We start from the raw sequence: 21,536 nt of genomic DNA, 5'->3' as shown, positions 1-21,536 counted from the left end.
GGAAGTAGAGAAGTAATTTGTGGCACAAGTCTTGCAACAATAAATCATTATTCTACACCGGCAGAATCCAAGATTTTATAGATATAGTATTATGCATATATTTTAACTTACTTTCTAAATGTATCTTTTAACAGAGAGATTTTTTTAAAGACTACCATAACAATCTCTTCCATTATCTTATTGATAATTTGTGGTAAGTTCTAAAATTTAATGCTAATTTAATTTCCTGCCCTCCGCTGTCTTCCTTCCTCTTACACACACACACACCTCTACAGCTAACGTTTAAGAATATACCTTTTTCATAGATCATAGTTAAGATTTAACTATTTTCTTGTCCTTACAAGGAATACAGGAGCATTTAAAAAAAATAACTCTTAATTGGGTCTAAGCCTTTTCTTTAAGGTGTTACAAAATAAATACCTAATAGTAAAACTATAATGAGATGCATATTTATTTCCAAGAAAAAAATGAAATCCACCTAAAGCAAATTATTAATTTTCTTTTTGTGATACAACCACCTTCTTTTTAATTATCTTAATAATAAATAAATAATGTGAATTAAGTTTCTGAACCTGATATTACAGTATCTTCAGACTTCTTTTCAAATTGGCTTTCAAGTACCTCATTGGTATCACTTCCCTAGAAACAAGAAAAAAAAAGATATTGGAGAAATGTTGACAGAGCTAATCTGCCTTTATAACTTCTTTTATTACCTTCTTTAAAATTTACAGAAGAATATGGGTTTATGAGAAAAGCAATCCAAACAACACTATCTTCAAGAGTATACTCTAGCTAGGAGTTAATGTTCCAAGGAGAGGATATCCAAGAATTGATAGGGTATTTGAGTGACAAATGTAGGAGAGAAAAAGATTATGAGATAAATGACATAATATTGTAACTTCAAGTGACATAAGAGAATACACCCAGAAAACAGATTACTTTTTTATTGGAAAACATTATGGCCTATAAGTTGCAAAGAGGAATTATAAGGTAGCGTGATCCTTGACTGTTATAAAATATTGATGTTTTAATAAGAACACAAAGTCCATAGTTCCTTTAATGAAGAGCCCCCCAAATTTTCCATAAAATACTAATTCTGTATGAGGAAGTGCTAATCAATTTACCCTAAAGCAGTATCACTATGCCCAATTATAATGAGGCACTGAAAATCATTAATATATCTGTATGTTATGACTACCACTTCAAGGCTGGGATCTTAGTCAACATTTTATGAATTTACTGAAACCTCTTTGAATCTCTATTGCCACAGGTCAAAATATATAGGTTTCTAAAAATTTTTTTGATGTTTATTTATTTTGAGACACAGAGACAGAGAGTGAGCAAGGGAGGGACAGGAGAGAAGGAGACACAGAATGTGAAGCAGGCTCCAGGCTCTGAGCTGTCAGTACAGAGCCCGACTCGGGGCTCGAACCCATCAACAGTGAGATCATGACCTGAGCCAAAGTCAGACGCTTACCTGACTGAGTCACCCAGGTGCCCTGGTTAGATTATATTTCTAAATATTAAACCTCACTTATATATGTGACAAAGGTCTAGTATTCAAAATATATAAAGAACTCTTACAACTGAACAATAAAAATAAAAATAACCTAGGGATGCGTGGGTGACTCAGTTAAGCGTCTGACTTCAGGTCATGATCTCGCAGTTGGTGAGTTCAAGCCCCGTGTCAGGCTCTGTGCTGACAGCTCAGAGCCTGGAGCTTGCTTCACATTCTGTGTGTGTGTGTATGTCTCTCTCTCTGCCCCTCCCTCCACTCACGCTTGCTTGCTCTCTCTCTCTCTCTCTCTCTCAAAAATAAACATTAAAAAATTAAAAAATAAAAATAACCCAATTTTTTAAAATCAACAAAGGATTTGAACAAACATTTATCAAAGAAGATATACAAATGGCCAGTAAACACATGAAAAGATGTTCACATCAATGGTTATCAGAGAAAGGCAAATCAAAACCACTACCGAAGAGTTACCACTTCAAACCACTAGGATGGCTATAATTAAAACAACAACAACAGAAAAGTAAAATAACAAGTGTTGGAGAATATATGGAACCTTCGTACATTGTTGGTTGGATGTAAAATTGTGCAGCTGATATGGAAAACAGTTTGACAGTTCCTGAAAAAGTTAAAGAGGGAATTACTGTATGATCTAACAATTCCACTCCTAGGAATATACCCAAGAAAATCACAAACATATGCCCACATAAAAATCTGCATATGAATGGTCACAGGAGCATAACTGATGACAGCTAAAAAGTCAAAACAACCCAAATGTCCATCAACTGATGAGGATAAACAAAATGTGGTACATATCCATATAGTGGAATATTATTTGGCAGTAAAAAGAAACAAAGTATTGCTACATGCTACAATGGGATGAATCCTGAAAACACTATGCTAAATTAAAGAAGCAAGTCGCAAAGAACTATATATTCATTGGTTCCACTCAAATGAAATGTTTAGGATCAGCAAATCTACGAAAACAGGAAGGATATTCGTTATTGTCTAGGGCTAGAGGGGTGTGAGAGGTTTGGTTAGGGGGTTTCTTCGGGGGGTAATAATGTTTGAAAATTGATTATAGCAATGGACATACAATTCTGTGAATATACTAAAGGTCACTGAATTCTATACTTTAAGCAGGTGAATTATATCTTAACAAAGCTGTTAAAAAACCAAATCTTACAAATTATTAGTTAACATTTATTGAATGTCACATTAGGAAAATAGGAAAGTACATGAATCATGAATAGCATTTTATATATCAAAAACTAAGCAATATCTTATTATCACTTTTAATTATCATAATCTTTTTTAAATAAATAGTATTAGAAGTTAGATATGGAGAATGTATTATGTTAATTACCTTACATTCTTTATTGGCCAATTTTGGGGTAAGAACTCTTTCTAAATAGCTAGCTTTTTCTATCCATGTACTCAGATTCCTATATTCTTTTTTCATTTTTTCCAGCCTAAAGAAAGAAATCAGGTATACATTTAAAAAATAAGTGACAGAAGAACATATATGGCATGATTCACAGAAGAATACATTCAGTATTGATACACTTATAAAATGTTCTGAGAGGCAAACCAGCAGTATATTAAGAATATGAAAGAAAGGAATGATTATAATAAAAATGAGAGCAGTAGCTACCTGAGGAGGGTTGAGGAGAGGATTGAATCTCATAACGGCACACAAAACACATTTTTGATAGTGATGATTTAAGTTTTTATTCAAATTCCAGTTAGTTAATATACAATGTAATATTAGTTTCAGGCGTACAATTTAGTGATTCAAAATTCACATACAACACCTGGTGTGCATCACACTAAGTACACTCTTTAATCACCATCACTCATTTAACCCGTCCCTCCCTCCGACCTCCCCTCTGGTAACCATTAGCTTGTTCTCTATAGCTAAGAGGCTGTTTCTTGGTTTCTCTCTTTTTTCCCCTATGATCATTTCCTTTGTTTCTTAAATTCTGCCTATGAGTGAAATCATATGGTATTTGTCTTTCTCTGACTTATTTCACTTAGCATAATACTCTAGCTCCATCCATGTCATTGCAAATAGCAACATGTCATTCCTTATGCCTGAGTAATATTCGTGTGTGTGTGTGTGTGTGTGTGTGTGTGTGTGTGTGTGTGTGTGTGTGTCTTTATCCACTCATCAGTTAATGGACATTTGGGCTCTTTCCATAATTTGGCTACTGTTGATAATGCTGCTATAAACATTGGGGTGCATGTATCCCTTTGAATTAGTATTTTTTGTATTCTTTGGGTAAATACCTAGTAGTGCCATTGCTGGATTTTTAACTTTTTGAGGAACCTCCATACTGTTTTGTCCTAAGTAGCTGCACTAGTTTGCATTCCCACCAACAGTGTAAGATGGCTCTCTTTTATCCATCGGTTGTTTCTTGTGTTGTTCATTTTAGCCATTCTGACAGGTGTGAGGGGTATCTCATTGCAGTTTGATTTGTATTTCCCTGAGCATCTTTTTACATGTCTGTTGGCCATCTGGATGTCTTCTTTGGGAAAATGTCTATTCATATCTTCTGCCCGTTCTTTCATTGGTTTTTGGGTGTTGAGATGTCTAAGTTCTTTATATATTTTAGATACTAACCCTTTATCAGATATGTCATTCACAAATATCTTCTCTTATTCCATGGGTTGCTTTTAGTTTTGTTGATTGTTTCCTTCACTGTGCAGAAGGTTTTTATTTTGATGAAGTCCCAACAGTTCATTTTTGCTTTTGTTTCCCTTGCCTCAGGAGACATATCTAGTAAGAAGTTCCTATGGCTGATGTCAAAGAGGTTACTGCCTCTGTTATCTAGACAGCAATATAATAATAGTAAGGGACTTTAAAACCCCACTTACCTCAATAGATAGATCAACCAAACAGAAAATTTATAAAGAAACACTGAAGCTAAACTACACATTAAATCACAGAGTTAATACTTCTATAGAACATTCCATCCAATGGTCATCTTAAGTACATGTGAAACATTCTTCAGGATAGATATGTTAGGCCATAAAACAAGTACTCATAAATTTAAGATGACTAAAATCATATCAAGCATCCTTTCTGACCATAATCAATTCCGAGAAGAAACTGCTAATTTCACAAATTTTCAGCAGAGATTAAGCAACATGCTACTGAATAACCAGTGGGTCAAAGAGGAAACCAAAAGAAAAATATTTTTAAATATCTTGAGACAAGTGAAAATGGAAATACAACATATAAAAACTTATGGGATGTAGCAAAAACACTTCTAAGAGGTAAGTTAAAAGCAGTAAGCATTTACAATAAGAAAAAGAAAGATCTCAAATAATTTTATACTTCAAGGAACCAGGAAAAAGAACTAAGCCAAAATTAGTAAAACAAAGGAAATAACAAAGACCAGAGTGGGGAAAAATAGAAACTAAAAAGACAACAGAAAAAAAAATCAATGAAACTAACAGCAGACTTTGGTGGGGGTGGGATGGGGGTATTGATAAACCTTCATTATGCTTACAAAGAAGGAAAGAGGACACTAACAAATATGTTTTTAAAAATCACCATTGTATATCTAGTACCCCATAATAGTGCCTGACACACACTAGGTATTCAATAATGTTACTAAACGAATAAAACATCAGAATAGAGGATAAAAGGGTTCTTTGGTCATTCAGCTCAATGTTAATGAATTAATAAGTTATGAGTCTGAGTAAAAAATGTATTCAACATAAATAATCATTTTTTAAGTGACCAAGGAGTTCTGCTTCTGGCAATGGTGGACTAGGTTACTTCAGATAAACCATCTTACTACACAACTAAAAAGGCTGGACAATATTTTTTTAAAAATTATATTTGAAAGTGGGGCACCTCGATGGCTCAGTTGCTTAAGAGTCCAACATCAGCTCAGGTCAGGATCTCGCTATGAATTAAAGCCCTGTGTCGGGCTCTGTGCTGACAGCTCAGAGCCTGGAGCCTACTTCAGATTCTTTGTTTCCTCTCTATCTGCCACTTCCCCACTTGCAGTCTGTCTCTGTTTCTCTCTCAAAAATAAATAAACATTAAAAAATTTTTTTTAATAAAAATTTTAAAAAATTGTGTCTGAAAGCATCAGTCAGTTATAAAAGCACCAAGGATTTACAGATCCAAGATTATAGGAATCTCAGAGACAATAAGCCCCATCATTTGGTACCATTTTTCCTTCCAGGCATTTGTGGTGGCTAAGAGCTAAGAAAATGAGAAGAGCCTGGAGATAGATATGCCAGAATTAGGGAACAAAAAGCAGAGTTCAGACCCTGCCAAGGATGAAAAGCCAAGGTAAACATCTAGGCTTTCAGTTGGGACCCCAAAAGGTTAAACCACGAGAATAAGAGCCTCCTTGTCTTGTGACTTACTTGCCTCACACTAGTCCCAGTCCTACTACTAGGAATAAGATTAAACCATTAAAAGACTAATCCTCATAGGAAACAAACCTAAATCATTTCAATCTCAATCTCAAGTGAATTAAGTGATCTGGGATTGCTAGTTTCCTAGTCTAGTTGGCTGACAGATGCAAGTGTCTATCCTCCCTGTAAGAATATACAATCAAGAGCCACAAATTAGTTCTACAGATACAATGTTTGGCACTCAATAAAAATAGCTAGGTATATGAGAATGTAAGGCTTGACTGAAAATTATGAGGGGAAAAAACCCAATAGAAACAGACCTACAGGAGATCCAGATAATAAAGTTACCACAGATGAACTTTAAAATAGCAATGGTTGGGGTGCCTGGGTGGCTCAATCAGTGAAGCAGCCAACTCTTGATCTCGGCTAAGGTCATGACCTCATAGTTTGTGAGATCAAGCCCCATGTCAGGCTCTATGCTGATGGTGTGGAGCCTGCTTTGTAGTCTCTCTCTCCCTCCCTCTCTGTCCCTTCTCCACTCATGTGTATGCATTCTCTCTTGCTCTCTCTCTCAAAATAAATAAACCTAAAAATTTTTTTAAATGTTTTTATTTTTGAGAGAGGCACAGAGTGCGAGCGGAGGAGGGGCAGAGAGAGAAGGAGATGCGGAATCTGAAGTGGGCTCCAGGCTCTGAGCTGGAGCACAGCACAGAGCCTGACATGGGGTCGAACTGACGAATGTTGAGATCATGATCTGAGCTGAAGTTGGACGCTTAACCAACTGAGCCACCCAGGTACGCCAATAAAGAAATAAACTTAAAAAATAGCAATGACTAATATGTTCAAAGAATTCAAAGAGAAGTCAGGGGATTTTGGTAGAGAAGTGGAAACTATAAAATAAAGGAAAATAACTTCAATAAAATAACTGAAATTAAGAATTCAATTGGTTTGGGGTATCTGGGTGGATCAGTCGGTTAAGTGTCTGACTCCAGATTTCAGTTCAGGTCATGATTTTATGGTTTGTGAGTTTGAACCCCACATCAGGCTCTGCACTTGACAGTGTGGAGCTTCTTGGTTTTCTCTCTCTTTCCTTCTCTCTACTCCTCCTCAGCTCACTCTCTCTCTCTCTCTCCTCTCTCTCAAAATAAATAAACTTAAAAAAAAAAACCCATACACACACAAAAGAATTCAATTAGTTTAACAACAGATTAGAAACAAAGAAAAAAGAACCAGTGAACTGTAAGATACGATGGGAGAAATTATTTACACTGAAGCATAGAGAAAAAAGGATGGGAAATACAGAAAAAAGCACAAGAGACCTATAGAATACATGTTGAGTCAAGAGTAGAGCAAGTATTATACTTTCTCCCTTATAAATAAGTTATCACCTCTTTTCCTATCATTTCATTGACTTTTCTAAACAAATACCTAAAGCTCATGTCTCAAAAGAAAAAATTAATGTACAAATAACACATAAATGAGATGAAGACTTTTTTTTTTTTTTTTTTTTTTTTACCTTTCCCGAGGTTGTTGCTGAAGTTTTTCAAGTCGCACTACAGATGGCTGGTTGGATTGGGGCATTGCAGTTGGCATCCCAACAGTAACATTCAGGTCTGGGGATAGGAATGCTGGATATTCTATTGGCTGTGGTGTAATTACATTTCTGCAAAATTGGTTATAATGTTAAATATTGAAATTACACAAATGACACTTCTAAAATCAGTGGTAGCTATCAATTCTACATTGCAATCTCACCTGTCTACCTTGAACCATCAGAGGGTAGAGCTAGGAAAAAAGAAAAAGATCAGAGATCCTGACAGAAGTGCTCTCTTGAGCACTCTTACTACAAAGATGGGCAGCAGGGATGGGAAAGGAGATAAGGACCTGAAGTTCTAATGAGGAGTAGAAAGTGTTTAAGCCCAGAGGTGCCTGGGTGGCTCAGTTGGTTGAGCGTCTGACTTTGGCTCAGGTCATGATCTCATGGTCCATGGGTTCGAGGCCCGCATCGGGCTATGTGCTGACAGCTCAGAGCTTGGAGCCTCGTTTGGACTCTGTCTCCCTCTCTCTGCCCCTCCCCTGTTTGTGCTTTGTCTTTCTCTCAAAAAATAAACAAACATGAAAGAAAAGAAAGAAGAGAAAGAAAGAAAGAAAGAAAGAAAGAAAGTGTTTAATCCCAGACCTCTCTCCCAACCTCTAGATCTGGTCAAGTTGACACATAAAATTAATCATCACAAGTCCACCCACCACTTGTCAACCTGACACCCAGAAGTATCTCTTTAAAACATATTTGATCTCCAAATGAGAACAATAACATGACATAACTATCCTGCATACAACCAAAAACTCACTAGCCTCTTCCCCAGAAAAGAATAAAAGTCTTTGAGTGATGTTTACTCTTCTTAATACCCTGAAACTTAAATAGTGTGATGCAAGTTTAACAATATTTAAATAGAATATAAAGTCAATTATAATATAAAGTCAATATAGCGTATGTTACATGATGGTAAGATATGAGGAGGGGAAAAAAGATTATATATATATATATATATATATATATATATATATATATATATATATATATATATATTTTTTTTTTTTTTTCCAGTCACTTGTTAGATGGGCCAGAGTAGCACACCCAAATGAGGAATAAGTTGTCTCCAAAATCCAAAAAAGCCACCAGTGTTGTGCCTCTGTTTTAGTTATAGGAAGGGCCAGTTGCAACAACTTATCTTTCACCTTAGCAAGATTATCTCGACAAGTCCCATACCACTGGCTCCTCAAAATTTCAATGAGGTAGAAGACCCCTGAATTTTTGTCAGAATTCTTCCTACAACCTCTGACATGCAAATGTCTTACCTAAGTAAGTTAGATTAGTTGCTTCTTTCTGTTCACTAGATCCAATCAGCTTAAAGGGCATCATTGTAATGAACCTGTATAATGTTTTATATAGGGGAAAGGCAATCAAGATTCCTGTGAACATATTTAATGACATAGGGCTGGAGAAGTTGATATACCTGAGGTAAGACAGTGAAAGTATATTGCTGACCTTGCCAGCTGAAAGAGAGCAAACTGCTTTTTATGGTCTTTATACTGGGAAAATAGCATTTGCCAGATCACTAGTTGCATACTAGGTACCAAGGGATGTGTTAACCTGTCCAAGAAATGAAACCACACCTGGTACAGCAGCTACAATCGGAATCACTACCTGGTTAAGCTTAGAACAATCTACTGTCACTCTCCAAGATCTATTCTATGCACAGGCCAAAATAAGTGAGCTAAATGGGGATGAGATGGGAATCACCACTTTTATATCTTTGAGTCCTTGATAATGGCACTAATCTCTGAATCCCTCCATGAATGTGGTATTGCTTTTGGCTTACTGTTTTCCTAGGTAGAGGTAGCTCTCTAGTGGCTTCCATTTAGCTTTTCCCATCCTAAAATCCCTAGGTCCATAGGTCAGGCAATCAGTGTAGCGATTCACCTATAGCTAAGTGTGTTGGTGCCAATTAGGCAATCTGGAATTAGGGAAATAACCACAGGATGGGTTTAAAACTCCATTTATCACCTGACTTCCCTAAGTCCCTACTCTGGTGGACAACAGTGATGTTTTGAGTCTTCAGGAATTAGTGTCATTTCGGAGCCAGTAGTGTCCAGTAGTCTCTGAAAAGTCTAGTAGTAGTCTCTGAAAGGTCTGATTATTTCCTTTTCCCTAATGTACAATTAACCCTGGTAAAAGGCTCTCCTTCCCTTTTGGGAAAGCTGGGAGAAAGATTAACATTACAAATTTTTATCAGCATACTAGCATCTCTCCTTAAGGGGAGAAAGCATCCCCTTCATTTGAAGGTTTCTGGGTCTGCAAACTGGCTCAAATCTGGGAAACGATTGAGGAGCTATGACTCTTTTTATGACTCAGGTCAGAGTTTTGTTCACTTGACCTAGAACTTTTCTGGTTATACAGATTAAGAAAGAATTTAGTAGGCTTCCTATATATGTTATTTCTAGGAACACCATGATTAATTAGCCAATGCCAAAGGTCCATGTGAGTCAAACTATTCTGATCGCTGCTTTGACTCTACTGTCTATTACGGTAACGTGTCTTGTCATTGGTGGTTGAGTGCCATCACTTGGCCCCTGCCATCCTGGAATCCAGTTATTCCCCATTGCATTCAGGTTTTCCCAGTTCAGTGACTGCAGCTCCCACTGTGAGGTCTGGCCCACAAAGAAAAGCAATCACAGAGTTCTTCAAGGGTGGAGGTCCCCTCACAAATTTACTTCTCACTGTCATGTGAAAGGTATATCTTCTGGACCCTCCCTGGGTGAGTGAGTAGGTCTTAAAGACAAATCCATGCCAATATCACCATCTTTCTATGCCCTTGAATACCTTCCTCTAATTAAACCAAGGCAGGTCTGGCATTTCTAATTCACTCAAGTGGACTTCATTTGGTTCATGTTTCTGCAACCAAACAACCAAATGGAGCCTTTTCTAACACCCTAATCTGCAACATTAAATGCGGAATCTCTGCTTATCATAAATCAATAATTTTGCTATGACCCAATTTTGTTCCTTCCACCACTATCCCACACCCATAGTTCCTTATGTTTACCTCTAGGAGGATTCTTATCTCATTTGTATTATAATAATTCCTTTTTACAAGTTAACTTTGCACTAAACCATGAGCTACTAGAGGGCAGGGACCAGGCCTCATTTATTTTAGTATTTGCAATGCCTTGGAGATATAGCAGACATTTAATGAATGTTTATCGAATCAATGAGTGGAAAAGGAAACAATGATCAATAAACATAAAACATTCAAATTTTACCATTTCAACAAATGACCAATATCAAGTGGACAAAATTTATTTTTAATGATAATACCCAGTGCTGGTGAGACTACAGGACAATAAGCACTTCAGAACATAAGTTCTCATCCTATACCTAATTCCCTCATTCCTATTTTCTCCATTTCTTTTTCTTCGATAGCACTATGGATTAAATTTCTATCTCAGGTGCTCATTTTTCTTTTATCTATTTTTACTGTTTCAATTTTAAGATTGGTTGACATTTTTTAATGGTTTAATGGTTTAAATTAAACCATTTAATTTTGGTTTGCTAATAACATTTTTTGAGCATGGACTTTTTGCTGAAGATTTGTAGGTAACAACTGCAATATGTCAAAGTGGGGGTAACACTACTATACTGTAGAGCATAAAACTGAGAACTATTAGACACTTTGATCTTACAAGTCCCTCACCTCCTTCTAGAAGAGGGTATCTCACTGACTATCTTTCCTTATCAAGCTAACCCTACCTTCCCTCCTCCCCCCATCAGCCATGAAGCACCCTCTCTTCTTTATCTTATTTCTCCAGGAATATACCCAGAAACCCAAATTTTCTCCCATCTTATTAAGCAAAACAATTCACTACTCTCTTTACCTTGGAGTCTAGCCCATTCTGGCTAGGTCTTAAGACACCAAAATGATCCATCAAATGGATTAAATGCTTTAAATGCCACATAATCTTATTATGTACATAAGTGTTCAAACACTTACGTCACAGGGTCTGTTCTTTCTGGAGGTGGTGCAATATTCATAAACATGGATGGCTCAACAATTTTCTGAAGAGGTTTTAACTGAAGAAAATCGTAAGTGTGTTTTAACACTGCTTAGTTACAATTACAGTTCACTCTAATACTACTATTCTCTAGGACTATAAGCCTTAAATACATTAAAAAAGAAATAGAATTAAAAGAGGAAAAAAGAACTAATATTTACGGAGCACTAAATATCTGTCAAGAACATTATATCTTTAATATTATTTTATCCTCTCAATAATCCTATGATGTAGATAACTGTGCCTATTTTACAAAAAAATGCTGAAGATGAACTACTTTGTTCAAGGGTTACCCAAGAGACATCATAGCCAGGTTTTGAATGCAGCTTTATCTGCCCCCAGTGTAGTGCTCTTTTTACATTTTCAAGACAGGGGAGTAGGGAACTATATTACTGAAAAGTTCACCAACATAGAACCAAAATCAAAAACTTTTATATTTCCCACTCTTTTTCACCTAATACCTCTGTTCCATGTTTTTGGTAGAGCCCACTTACATAAAATAATACTTGCCTAGTCTTATCTGAAAAGAGGATATCCCCTACGAATGTGATTGCCACATGTTTTACTTATATCCGGACACAAAATCTACCTCTGAAGTTGGTGCTTATAAACTGTTACAAAAGGGACTAAACAGAAGTCCCTATAAGGGCCAATTCACAAGAAAATAAATAAGCAGAAGGAAAAGAAAGAAAAATCAAAGGAAAGAAGGAAAAAAGATGAAAAAAAGATTGTGTCTAGTGCTTTCTTCTGTATATCACTTCTGATTCAAAATGCATTAAAAACTATTATGATATACCATAGGCAAAATTTTAGAATAACATTTTACCAGGGATAATACAGCAATAGACTTATTTAATAAGAATAATGTACCTACTCTCAATTCCTAATTTAAAAAAAAACCCAAGACTATAAAAAAATAGCAAAAAACAGAAATGAAAGATTATATGCAAAGTATACAGGTCATATCCCCTATATAACAGCACCACTGATGGCACTGGATTTATAAATGCCCCAAAGTTGTGATAATACCAAGGTATATCAAGAGTTATTTCAAAACAAATGTAGCCTAAGGACATAATAAAAAAACAGGACACAGGTTAATGTACAAAAGTTTCCACTGGAACATGGATATATGTAATGAATTTAAAGGGGGCAGGCCAAAGCTAGGAGGATTAACTTCTTTGAAAATACTACTTTCTTGATAAATGAAGGAAGGCTCAAATAACACCAGATATTGAAATAACTGTGGGGGGTGGGGGGAGGAACATATGTGACCAGAGTAAAAAATGTTATGTGAATATAATTAATGACTCCATTTTTAATGAGTATTTTTAGATACAAAAATCTACACTTCTTACATACTTAAAATAACTGTTTTTAACCCAATGAAAACACAGACACAAGAGCAAAGTTTTATGATAAAGGCGTTTTGAATAAAGATTATTTTTAAATGTACACGGAAATAAAAAATGGTAGTTTCCTTTATCCTTAGGCCGGAGAAAAACAGCATTCTTTTAAAAATATTTATTTCATTTTTTAAAAAGAATATGTATTTTAAAGGATTTACCAAACTGAATAGAGGCTCAGAAGAGATTTGACTAAAGAGCTATAGAATAATTTTTAAAAGAGAGGAACTAACCTGATGTGAAAATCCATAACCAAAGTTTCCATAGGAGAACATAAATTCCACCTCCACCCTGCAGATAAACTAAACACGTGGCAAATATTTTATTGATCAGAAAGATATTTTAATGAAAAAGTGATAGCCAACTAATATTTTTACATCACAAATTTATGTTTAAAAAACCAAAGCATTAATACATCCTGATTAAAAAACAAAAAAAATTCACCCAAGGAACCCCGATAGAAGAATCTATGGAGTTCCTGAAATGTTAAAAACTTTATGTTAAGGAATATTATATGAGTGTTAAAGAGAAAATTTCAATTTATAATTAATAGGATTACCTTGATACATATATGAACATACATGCATATGGTTTTAAAGTATTTACTCACACTTCTCCTATCTCCACTTCCATTTTCAGATAAAAATTTTATTTAGACAAGTGATTTCATCTCTCTGAACCCTAGCTTGCTCAAATGTGAAATGAAGGAGGGTATCAGAGGTTATGACCTCAAATGTCCATCATTCTCTTCTTTATGTTCCTTGTCCCTGTTTTAGCTATTGGCAAAAGTCTCTTTGAATAGAAGACCAATTAATCAAAATAATAATTTTAAGCACTTAAAAAGAAATTCAAGTGAGAACTGTAAACAACTCTTCAGAAACTCCTCAAGGAGAAAAATATTTCCTCAATTAAAGCTGAAGAGTCAAAGAAGCAGCTAGGATATTTTACTCTCTTATCCAATGATTTCAGTTTTCTTGTTCACCATTTAGCAGTAAGGTAGCAGCATTTAAAACAAACAAACAAACAAAAAGGTGGAGATGAAGATTTTGTGAGCAAATATTGTTCTTTCTATTTAATAAATTTCTATGAATTCAAATAGTGACTGGTAGAGTAACAAAGAGAATGGAAACACTATCAGAGGTTAAAACTATATCAGAGCAAAGCTATAAAAAATGTTAAGTATGTGCACAAAGCTTTGGGAGTTTCAGTAAAGTTCTTACTATGTTTTTATTCAACATTTGAAATTCTTCAATAAAGCACCCTTTCTGGAAAAAAGTAATAAATGATAAAATTCTCAAATACAGAGTCACTCATATAATCATCCATATGTAATCTAAACTATTTCATAAATTTTGGAAAATTAGATTGTGATTTTTAATGCACGTTAATTTAATAGCTAAATACAATTATAATGAATATTTGGAAGAAAATAAAAATTCTGGGTTGTACCAAAAGTAAATGTTAATATTTACATTATGTTTTAGACAAAAATGTTTCTGCTAGTCATAGTTCCCCTTTCTCCAAGTCTTAAAGGACCATGCCTGCACTCCTTTGTGGGGTTTAACAAAAATCTGCATGATAAGCTGACTCATGATAGGGCTGCTTCTCTCATCGTCAGGACTGTTGGCATTTTTTTAACCAGGTAAACCTTGGGTATCCTTGTTCACCACCTCTCATCATCTCTGCCGTGCTATCAGTCCTCCCATTTAATCCAGCATCCCAGGGTTAACAAACAACCTCCCATCTTTAACTGCTCCACTAAACATTTCCTCTTTATTTTACCTAAGACTTGGCTTACCACTAAGGATGCTGTTTCCCTCATAGACTCAAGTGAAGGCCCACATACCTCAAGACCAGCAGGTGGAGCAGCATCCTCCACATTCCCCTTCTAGTGCTCCTAGATCATATTATTACACATAGATATAAGCAGTTTTCCATTTTTAAGCTTCATGCTATCTGGCATGTGTTTCAGACATTCTGGTCATAATTCTCATTTAGTGAAAACTTTAGCACCTGGTTCATACATCCTCACCACCTGTAAAACCCAGCAATCTGCAGAACCTATTTAACTCCTGCCCTCTCAGTTCCTGGTGAAGCATTATAATGAAGGAAATAACATCTGGTGGTACATGGCCGACTTCACATAGAATTAGCATATATATATGTTCTTCATATAGTCACAAGATTTCTCAGAAAATTCGCAAATAACTGAAATAGATTTCCTTAATGTCCTGTCAACCTGCTCTTTATAGCTTCTTATTCTTGATAGCATCCCTTTTCCCAAAGTGGGGACTGGGGAAATACTGTATTGTTTCAAGACTGCTTTTTTCTTCCCTTTTATAAACTGTGCCTCTGCTTTTGATGAAAGAACTTGACCTACAGAGTGATTCATCTCCCTCATATATAAAGTAAACTTTTAGTCATATTTTAAACTATGGTAATATCTTTGAGTTCTTCCTCTAGGTCTCACTGAGATCTGCCAATTAAGTCTTCACTGGAGCCAATTAATATGTTCATCTTGAATGTGCTTCTCAAATCCACTGAGTTTTAGGCTTGCTTTCACTCAGCTCCTCTGGTGAGTTTCAATGTGTGGCAATGAGCTGTTTGGCAACCTGTCCTGAAATTGGTTTTGCTCTGCCCAAAGCAAGTTACTGGGCTTAGGCCCAGTCTGGGAAAGTGCAGGGTGGGGTGGAGGTGGGGGCAATGCTAAACTACTCAAAGGTATAGAGAGATAGATACTCAAAGGTATGATGCTTTACAAGGCATTAGTCTAACAATATTTCACACCTTCAAATTCTCTCTTGACTTTCTCAAAGAATTACAGTACTACCCATCTTTCTGTTTATCACCTAGTCCTAGGCTTATCTGATAAGGATCATATAGCTAAACCAATAGTCAAAAGTAGTACCAGAGTTCATCCCAAAATTATTACTCGCATTCCTTTTATAATCAATCCAGGAATATTATAAACTCCAATATGTTTATATGCCTTAACTGGACCCTAGGCCCTAACAATTAGCTGATGTTTCTGTTTTCTCCCAGAGCCTCAAAGGAATGCAAGATGTATCAGGGATGAGAAGAAACAAGGGATTCATGATACAAGCTACAGATCAATCATTTTTTTACAAAGCTATGTAGAACCTATTATCTGATTTTTAAAATTCAACTCAAGGTCTTTGTTCTCCGCAATAAGGCCAATTATATTCAGAAAGTAATTGATAATAACTGGTAATCATAACAATACATTTGCAGCCTCTTCATGTATACCTGTGGAATAACTGTTTTGCACTAAAATGGCCCTTCCATGCTTCTAAACATGATCTATAGTTTGGGTCTGGTCATCAGGTCTTCCCAATTCATCCAAGTTCTAAATTTGACCAGTCTGCATGACGAATTCTACCCTAGCTAGCAGTTCTAGAACTAAAACAAATGGTTTATAATTTACCCCTGCATGTGACTCAAATGATACAGCTCAAGCTTTAGAGATCAGACAAACCAGCATAAATTTGTTGACTAGAATAATTCTAGATTATAATATTCTCCTTGACCTTTTATTCTCCAGTGTGGTAGAGTCTATCTACACAGTAGCCTACACATGTTGTTATACCCAGGTAAACACTTCAGGAAAAGTAGAATCATTAATAAATTAAGAGGCCTTCATGAAAAGATGTTCAATATTACTGGTTATTAGGGAACTACAAATTAATACCAAAATGAGATACTACTACACACCTATCAGAATGGCTAAACTGTAAAATGGCATCAATACAAATGCTGATGAGGATGGTGAGAAACTGCACATTCATTTCTGATGAAGATGTACAAGGCATAGCCACTCCGGAAAACAGTTTGACAGTTTCTTTAATGACTCTACATGCAACTATCTTACAAACCAGAAATTTATCTGATTAATGAACACTTGCACTTGCACCAAAACCTATACATGAATGTTTATAACAACTTTAATCAGAACAGCCCAGAACTGGAAACCCAGATGTCCTCCAATGGGCAAACTGTTAAAAAAAAAATGTGGTACACTCACACCCTGTAGTGTTACTCAATAGCAGAAAAGGAATGAACTAGTGAAACACAGAACAACCTGGATGACTTCCCAGAAAATTACACTGAGTGAAAAAACCCACCATGAAAGGTTACATACTGTGTGATTCCATTTATGTAATATCCTTGAAATGAGAGAATTAAATAAGGGAGGAAAACATTAGTGGTTGGTTGCCAAGGGTTAAGGAGGGGGTAGGGCAGGAGGGAAGTAGATGTAGCTATAAAAGGGCAACATGAGGGATCCTGGTAGAGGTGGAAACATTCTGTATCATGGTTGAGATACCGTGCCATAGTTTTGAAAGATGTTACCATCAGAGGAAACTGAGTAAAGGATAAAGGATCTCTATTGTTTCTTTCAACTGCATCTGAATCTACATTTATCTCAAAAGAACAGTTTTGGGTTTTTTTTGGTTTTTTTAAAAGGCTACGTGTCTATTTAATGTGGGCCAAATTCATCCATGCGACTTACTCTCCCATTAGACCTACTTCAATAGGGCTGGATACAAAGTGGATTCAAAAAATTTATTATTACATTTGTGATTGTCACATAGTTCTTGTTTTCCTCTATTGTCTGATATGCAGATGTTCAACTATTATTATACAGTCATCATCCCAAGACAACATCCAGCTAATAAAACTGTATCAAAACAAAAACTAAAAACAAAAACCCCCAAAGCACTTGTGGTCAGCTTTGTACTTCTGGGATCTTAGTTTTGACCAAAAGTGAGTAACTGAGAAATTCTAATAAGGAAAATGACACAATTCTTAATTAAGGTAGAAGTTCCTATAGAAAGGATACTGACAGATATTATACAAAAACAGAATATCTTGAACACACCACAGCTAAAATCATACAGCTCTTTGGGGAAATCCAAAAATAACCAAAATTGCTTTCCTTGATGACTGTGTCCATTAAATAATAATGGTCTCTTTACCATACGATGTAGCAATGCATCAAAGAGACTCATAGAGAGCAATTTATCATAATGTAGAGACTTTTTCAGATATGCATTGGAAGATATGTTCAAGAAAATTCATTGCAGCAGAGAGAATAGTAAAAACTGAAAACAATTCAAATGTCCATCAACAAATCTATAGACAAATAAAATGAGGAATGCTCCACATGGAACAGTATATAACAGAGAGATAATGAGCGCCAGCAAATGAGATTACCTGTATTGATCTCAGAAGCATAATACTTTAGAAACAAATTATATTAGTTTGCAACTATATATAAGTAGTAAAACTATGGAAAAAAAACAAAGGAATAAATACAGTTTAAGATAATTATTATATTTTGGGGGCGGGGGAAGGGCAGGAGATTGAACCAGGTGACAGCATAGGAACTTCAACTGGATTACATTTACTTTGTACCACTTTGGGAAAAATACACAAATCCCATAATTTTATAGGTCCTTTAAAGCTCACCCCCTACCTACCCTTTATGCTATAGTTGTCATATGCATTACATTTACAAACATTATAAACTACACAAGGCAAGGTTATAGAACCTATAAAACTGCAAGATTTGTGTATCTTCCCAAAGTGGTATGAAGGTTATATTTTTAAATAGTAATATATCTTAAAGAAATTAAGAGGAAAAAGAATAGTCTTTCCTTTGGCATCTCTATACTGCTAAATCCATCAAATGAATTTCTGATTTTAGATATTGTATTTTTCAGTCCTATAATTTGCATTTGGTGCTTTTTATATTTTCTATTTTTCTGTTTATGTTTATTAAAAAGATGTGGAATGAAATTCTGAGAAATGAAATGCTATATTACAATTGTGGGACGGTGAGTCATATTTTTCATCTAAAAATTTTTACCATCATAAAAATACTGAGAAGTTTACACATACAACTATAGTCCAAATGCCCTACTCCCTTCAACAAAATGTGACTAATAATATACATTTTTCTGATGCATAAATTGCTATATAGTAGAGGAAATTTTAGTCATTTCCAAGATCCTTCCCCCCTAATTTTCTGAGAATCTTCAACTGCTTACTCTTATTCATTAGTCAGTATGCTCTCCTCCTTTGTCTGATGCCTGTTAATATTCTGAAAAAGCTGATTTCTCCCAAAATCTCATTATGAAACTTTTGAAACATATAGATCATCTGAAAGACTACAGCAATAAGTATCGATACACCCTACACCTAGATTAAACAAGTTCAAACATTTAACAACTGTTAAAAACTGTTTCAACATTTTGCCACGCTTGCTTTATCTGCGTGTATGCACATTCATAAGTTGCAGCCATCATGTCACTTTATACCAAAATGTTAAATCTTCACCTTGTGTACCATAAAAATAAGGACATTCTTCTATATAACCACAATATCAGTATTACATTTCAGAATATTAACAGTTATTTTAGGGTTTTATCTAATACGTGATATAAATTCAAAATTTTCCTAACTGTCTCAAGAAGGTCTTTTTATAACTTATCTTTTTCAAACCTGTATTCAATCAAAGCTGTGTGTCTTCTAATCTAGAACAGTTACCTCCATCTTTATTTTTTTTAATAACCTTAACTTTTTAAGGGATCTAAGCTGGTATGTCCACATTATGTATTTATCTTATATCAACATGGTATCAATTTTTTCCCTATCTCCTAATTCCTATAAACTAAAAGTTAGATCTAGACCCTGCTTCATTAAATTTGGGTTAAACATTTTTGATGAGAACCATTCATAGGTAATGCTGTATACTTCATATTGTACCACCGTAGGAAGCATATGATGTTAAATTGTCCACAATTACTTATACTAAGTTCAAGCTCTTGGTTAAAGCAGTAACCACAACATTGCTCTATTGTAGAGGCATCTTTTGCCCTTTGCAACAATTAATCTGTAGGCTGTTAATGGTGGCATCATGGAAATATTTTATGCCCCAATAACCCCTTACCTAATGTTTTTAGTAGCAATGGTAAGTCTTGATTGAACTAATCATCATTCATTATAAAGAACTGCAAGGGGTGCCTGGGTGGCTCAGTTAGTTGAGCGTCGGACTTTGGCTCAGATCGTGATCTTGCAGTTCATGAGTTTGGGCCCTGCGTTGGGCTCTGTGCTGACAGCCCAGATCCTGGAGCCTGCTTCAGATTCCTTGTCTCCCTCTCTCTCTGACCCTCCCTCTTTCTCTCTCAAAAATAAACATTAAAAAAAAAGAACTGCAGAAATGGTCAATCTGTAATTCTATCATTCTTCCTACACTTATTAATTGGCATTCTCCTGTTTGAAAGTTTTAAAATTCCATTTTTCTTCCCCTATTCTTTTTTTTAAGATCACCAAGATTTATGGATTTTTCCTCATTCAGAATTTGTAATGGTCTTTTGGATGTTCAAATTATCCTGAAATTGGCCAACAGAAGTCCCTGGAATCTGGCTCCTATGTCTTTTGATGGAACTCCATTAGTCTTTGAAGGCTTCCTTGCTTTGTGTCCTAAGGAATATTTCTGAAAATCCTTAAGTTTGTTTATATTTGTTCACTAATCAGTTAGTTCTCTTCCTTCGAGTTCAGAGCAGTATGGCTGCTGGAAAGTGAGAGGGTACTCCTACAAAGGAGAAAGCAAGAGAGAAGAAACCAGAAATTCTGTGTATAAATCCTGTCCCAAACTCTGGCGGACCCCTAAACAACATATGCACAGGGCAGACAGCAAGCAGCCCAGCTAAGGATAAAGAACTGAAATTTGCGCTGTCCACTAAGAGAGTTTGTGGTTTGAGTCCTGCTTAAAAACATTCCAGAAAAAAAAAATAAAACATGCTCATTAGTCTTTTAGGTATCACTGCCCTTCTACATAATAAATTTTTAAAAATATTATGCTGTTACAAACTTTTGTTTTTTTAAATATAGCCCAAGGGAGATATTGTTTCCTAAGCACATGAGTTTGAAGGTAGATAATAAACCACAAGGAGTTCATCAGACACAGATAAATAATAACAAACACCAACTGGACAATGTGATACCAAGGTGAAAAAATAACTTTGATACATACCTGAATTACATCATAAAGATGTACCTGAACACTCCCTAACAAGAAAGGATATTTTTCTGTATTGTCATATTTCATCAGTTCCAAGTAAATATTATTCCGCTCATCATCCTGACGCCTGGGAATCTTGATACAAAACACATATAAAAAGAATTATTAAATTTTCAGTTTGAATTTCAGGTATAATTTCTGAATAAATACATCCATAAACTATACTTTTGTGTACTTTTGTGTACAACCTAGTGATGTTTACATATATTGTTGGCTTTATAACTTTTCAATCTCACAGTCACATATACCTTAGTGTCAACAAAAAACAAGATCTTTTTTATATGTAACATCAATTACAGTGTTTTGAAATATGCACTGCCTACATTCTCTTTTTAACTCTACACAAAGGTTTAGCCTCAACACTCTACTGAAACAATCTTACAAAAGGTAATCCAATATCCAATCCAGCAAATCTAGGTAATCCAAAAACCCAATATCGAAAGATATCCAACATCCTTTTCAGTCTTTGTTCCTTAACTTATTGATAAAACGTATACCATCATCTCAACTTGGAATTCTCTCC

At 35.3% G+C, this 21,536-nt stretch overlaps 1 protein-coding gene across 7 annotated transcripts in view; it reads right to left on the bottom strand.

The window, feature by feature from the left end:
• Positions 1-21,536, bottom strand: part of CATSPERT (catsper channel auxiliary subunit tau) — a 160,186-nt gene that overhangs the window by 83,436 nt on the left and 55,214 nt on the right. For 6 of the 7 annotated variants that reach the window (XM_078451010.2, XM_078451014.2, XM_078451013.2 and 3 more), the window contains 7 exons: positions 20,966-21,088; positions 14,130-14,174; positions 13,143-13,211; positions 11,443-11,522; positions 7,410-7,556; positions 2,880-2,985; positions 573-639 (listed from right to left, as the gene is read on the bottom strand). In XM_078451010.2, coding sequence (XP_078307136.2) covers positions 573-639; positions 2,880-2,985; positions 7,410-7,556; positions 11,443-11,522; positions 13,143-13,211; positions 14,130-14,174; positions 20,966-21,088 — 637 coding nt within the window. The remainder of the gene's footprint in view (positions 1-572; positions 640-2,879; positions 2,986-7,409; positions 7,557-11,442; positions 11,523-13,142; positions 13,212-14,129; positions 14,175-20,965; positions 21,089-21,536) is intronic. The other variant, XM_078451011.2, reaches the window with a different exon arrangement.

The sequence above is a fragment of the Panthera onca genome, chromosome C1 (assembly GCF_046562875.1).
Source record: "Panthera onca isolate mPanOnc1 chromosome C1, mPanOnc1 haplotype 2, whole genome shotgun sequence".
Classification (NCBI taxonomy): Eukaryota; Metazoa; Chordata; class Mammalia; order Carnivora; family Felidae; genus Panthera; species Panthera onca.
Note: the sequence above shows the minus strand (reverse complement) of the source record. Positions and strands in the feature narration are given on the sequence as shown.